This window comes from Triticum urartu, chromosome 3 (genome assembly GCF_003073215.2).
Source record: "Triticum urartu cultivar G1812 chromosome 3, Tu2.1, whole genome shotgun sequence".
NCBI classification, from domain to species: domain Eukaryota; kingdom Viridiplantae; phylum Streptophyta; class Magnoliopsida; order Poales; family Poaceae; genus Triticum; species Triticum urartu.
The window spans coordinates 27,453,427-27,457,315 of NC_053024.1; the positions used below are offsets into that span (position 1 = coordinate 27,453,427).

The following is a 3,889-nucleotide window of genomic DNA, read 5'->3' on the forward strand; positions in this document are numbered from 1 at the left end:
GCCGGGAGAAGCGATTAACATTGCTTCAAAAATCATTTATTTCCACATCAAAACAAGTTATTCGATCATATTATTTGCTACATTCAGATTATTTGTTGTACTTGTATTATTTGTAGTTTTGATTAATGCTTTGTTTTATTATTTGTTGAATTATACTCAATTTTTTAATCTAAATTGTTGTAAATAGGCTAGAAAGAACGTATGACCCAATGATAGGTGGGTCCTACATGCCGGGGAAATATAAAGGCCAAATTTACGGTGACTATGTGTTTGCACACAACCGATGCGGCCTCCATAGCTCCTTATGGCGGATGATGTGTGGTGAATCTTCTACAGTTGCATTAAGCTATCACTAAATTTTGCATAAAACTTCCTTCTCAAGGAATTGCCAGCCTACAACTTGAAACCTGGATTGGTATTGAACATGACCATCTCTAGAAGGGACACATCACCAAGTTCTCCATGTACAGGTTCTCCAATTCGTCCATCCAAGGATCACAAAAATGAGAAATCGAGCTCGTGATCCTAGACTTGCTCGGTGAGATTATCCCTTGCTCTACTGCTCGCTGTTGCATGTCTTTGTACGAATTGTTGGTTCCTCGGGGGCAGCTTAAGAGCCGCCAGGGGAGAAGGAATCACTGAGCAGAGGAGGCCGGCGCACAGCGACGGCGGCCAGAACCCTTGCCGGCAGAACATGCTTGAACAGGTGAATGCGTGTCGGGCAGGTTGAAATCTTCTCAAACTACCCTCAAAGATAGTAAACTGCGCCACAGACTTTTGCTAGACACCATATACTGCTGAGGCAGTTGTAGCAGTATACATCAATCTAGACCGTTCGATATCCATGAATGGATGGCTCAAATTGATCAAGGGGTGCAATAAAATAGCTCGTTGCTTTCACTGTCCAAGCAGTTCCTCCCCATTTCCCGATGCCTCCTTTTCCTATATACATATACGACGTGGATGTGCTAGTGGTTGGCTTACGTCAAGTTTGAGTGTGTGTATACGAATTTGGATACTATTCTCTTTTCTTTCCGTTGCCGGCATAGCGAATTTGTGAGCTTTATGTATATGTGGACTTTATATAGCCACATACTATTTCGCAAAAAAAAAGAAGCCAAATTCTGCGTAAGTATGGTTGGAGAGCTCCAATTAATGTATTTTTTTTACTAGCATGGCATGTAGGGATTTCAATATATCTTTGTTAATTACTTCATCGTTGAAAGTTGATGGACATTATAAATTTGAAAAGATTGGTTACAAGACAATGAATGAAGTTGGTTTTAAGTGTCTGGTCTTTGGAGGCTTTGCTTCCCTATAAAAGAAGTCTACCGATCTCAGGTGACGTATGAATGAAGACTACACGAACATCACCTGACAAAAAACCCACCGAAGAGCATCTCCAACGCTGACCCGCAAATTTGCTCCGGCATTCCACCGCGGACAGAGAGACCAGTCCATGAACATAGATAACGGAGCTGATCATCCAACACAGTCCGCATAAAATTGAAACCACATTTCAACAAATGGGATGAAACTCAGGTAAACACTGCGGTCTTCATTAAGATTCAGACTTAATTTACATAAAAAGGTTGATAACATCCGCTCTAATTGTAGCATTTCCTTCTTTCCCAACCATTGAAGAGTACCAGGTGCATAGGTCTCCTGGCAGTTCATGCGTAGGTGGGGAGCCAACCTTGGTGTGGATCTTAGGGCTCGTAAAGGGGAACTATTGGACCAGATTAATACCCCGGATGAGGAGGCCGATTCGACCGGCCTCTCGGCTGACGATTGGCTCCGGCGATGCGCCATTGAATCCTTGTTGATGGAGATATTCAAGGGTGAAGAGCTATTCTGGCAACGACGCGGGGGCCAGAAGTGGCTGTTTGAGTGTGATGCTAATACTGCTTACTTCCAGACGATCGCCATTGCGCGCCGTAGGAAGTGCTCCATCATGTGTCTCTGGGAGGGGGACACCCTCCTGGAACACCCAAACGATATTAGATCCCACATTTACTCTTTCTTTAAGGAGCTATTCACAGCGGAAACCAGGGGTGGGGTGTCCCTGTCGGAGGACTTTTGGTCGGCGGCGGATAGAGCCTCTGATAGCGAGAATGTGGAGCTTACCATCCCATTCTCCCTGAAAGAGGTGGCCAGGGCCATCGCCTCTATAAAGGCGGGGTCGGCCTCGGGGCCAGATTGCTTGCTGGTGGTCTTCTTCCAGAAGTTCTGAAACATTCTTAAACTGGTGATCATGCCAATGTTCCATGAGTTCTACGTTGGAACTTTTGACGTGTCCCGGATTGATTATGGGGTCATCAGCCTTATCCCCAAAATAGTTGGGGCTACAGATATCTGCCACATTCGACACACACGGTAATTAATGTGCTTGAGCGCATTTTCTCAAAAGTGTGCGCAACCCGTCTAGCCCCTGTTGCAGAGCGCTTGGATCAGCCCCTACAGAAGGCTTTTCTGATAGGGCGGCGGATCCATGAGATTGTTCTTGAGGTCAGGACGAATGGTCATAAGGGTGTCTTCCTCAAGTTGGACTTCCAGCCGCCTGTGATCATCTGGATTGGTCCTTCTTGAGGTTGGTACTTCAGCGTTGGGGCTTTGATGACAGATGGTATACTCTTGGATCATGTAGTTAGTCTGATCTGGTAGGACTACGATCAATATCAATGGCGAGGTCGGGCCTTTCTTCACGTCCTCTACAGGAGTGAAGAAAGGCGACCCGATATCTCCTCTCCTCTTTAACCCCGCCGTTGACACTCTGGCGCGCATCCTGGATAAAGCTAGGACATCAGGCAACATATCAGGGGTTGTTGGCCATCGGATCCAGGGGGTGGTGTCACCCACCTCCAATATGCGGACAACACCGTGATTATGGTGGAAGGGTCGTCCCTTGACATAGTGAATCTTAAGTTCCCGCTCCTCTATTTTGAGGCTATGTCGGGACTTAAGATCAACTTTGATAAGAGCGAGGTCGTCATTATAGGCTTTCCAGCAGACGAGCAACAACAGATTGCAGATAACTTGAACTGCAGACAAGCTATCATCATTTCCCATTACCTATTTGGGAATGCCGACGGCCGACTCAAAGATTATAATGAGTGCCTTCGATCCGTTGGTAGAACATATGGCGACGCGGGCTGAGCCCTAGTACGGACGGTTTACGTCCAAGGGAAGTAAATCGATCCTTATTTCTGCTAACCTGGCGAGTCTCCCCATGTTTCTAATGGGGATGTATATCCTACCGGAAGGTGTTGATGGCTCCTTCGATAAGGAGCTCGCAAGGTTCTTCTGGCAGGCCACAGACGGCCGCCAGAAATATCACATGGTCAAATGGGCAGGTATCTGCAGTCCCAAGGGCCAGGGTGGGCTGGGCATTATGGCGTCCTGTCGCATGAACGTTGCACTTATGCTATGATGGGTGTGGCATGTCATGCGCGGCGAGGCAGGACTATGGCTACGGCTGATTCAAGCAGAGAGGTGAACCCCTCCTGGCGTGCTCATGGCCAGGAGGTTCCCAGTTTTGGCGATCCATCCAAAAGATAGAGGATACCCGCCTTGGGATCTCCTTCACTATAGGTAATAGGGACGGGCCCAATTTTGGTTAGACCCATAGACGTGTCCTGAGACCCTCAGGGTGGGCTTCCCTACCCTTTTCTCTATATGCACGGACCAGTCTGTCCTAATTTCCGGGGCGTCCTGTTCCGGACAGTGGGATATTCGGTTCGCCGGAAGTTTGGGTAGACAAAGCATGCCGAATGGACTGGACTGTTGGCAGCCCTGCCGCCAGTGTTGCTAGACTATTTGGACACTACATCGTGGCGGCTCTCACATTCGGGTGAGTTTTCCGTCAAATCCACATACAAGGCTCCAGGCT

The 3,889-nt window shown here is 47.5% G+C and overlaps 1 protein-coding gene across 2 annotated transcripts; it reads left to right on the forward strand.

Annotated features, from left to right (window-relative positions):
- The first annotated feature begins 1,370 nt into the window (after positions 1–1,370).
- On the forward strand, positions 1,371–2,253 carry LOC125547778. Of its 2 annotated transcripts, none has more exons than XM_048711553.1 (2): positions 1,371–1,542; positions 1,645–2,253. In XM_048711553.1, the coding sequence occupies exon 2, from the start codon at positions 1,676–1,678 to the stop codon at positions 2,231–2,233; it is 558 nt and encodes a 185-aa protein (XP_048567510.1). In that variant the 5' UTR covers positions 1,371–1,542; positions 1,645–1,675; the 3' UTR covers positions 2,234–2,253. The 2 variants fall into 2 exon arrangements, with proteins under 2 accessions (XP_048567510.1, XP_048567511.1); XM_048711554.1 differs by having other exon boundaries at positions 1,653–2,253.
- Positions 2,254–3,889: the final 1,636 nt, after the last annotated feature.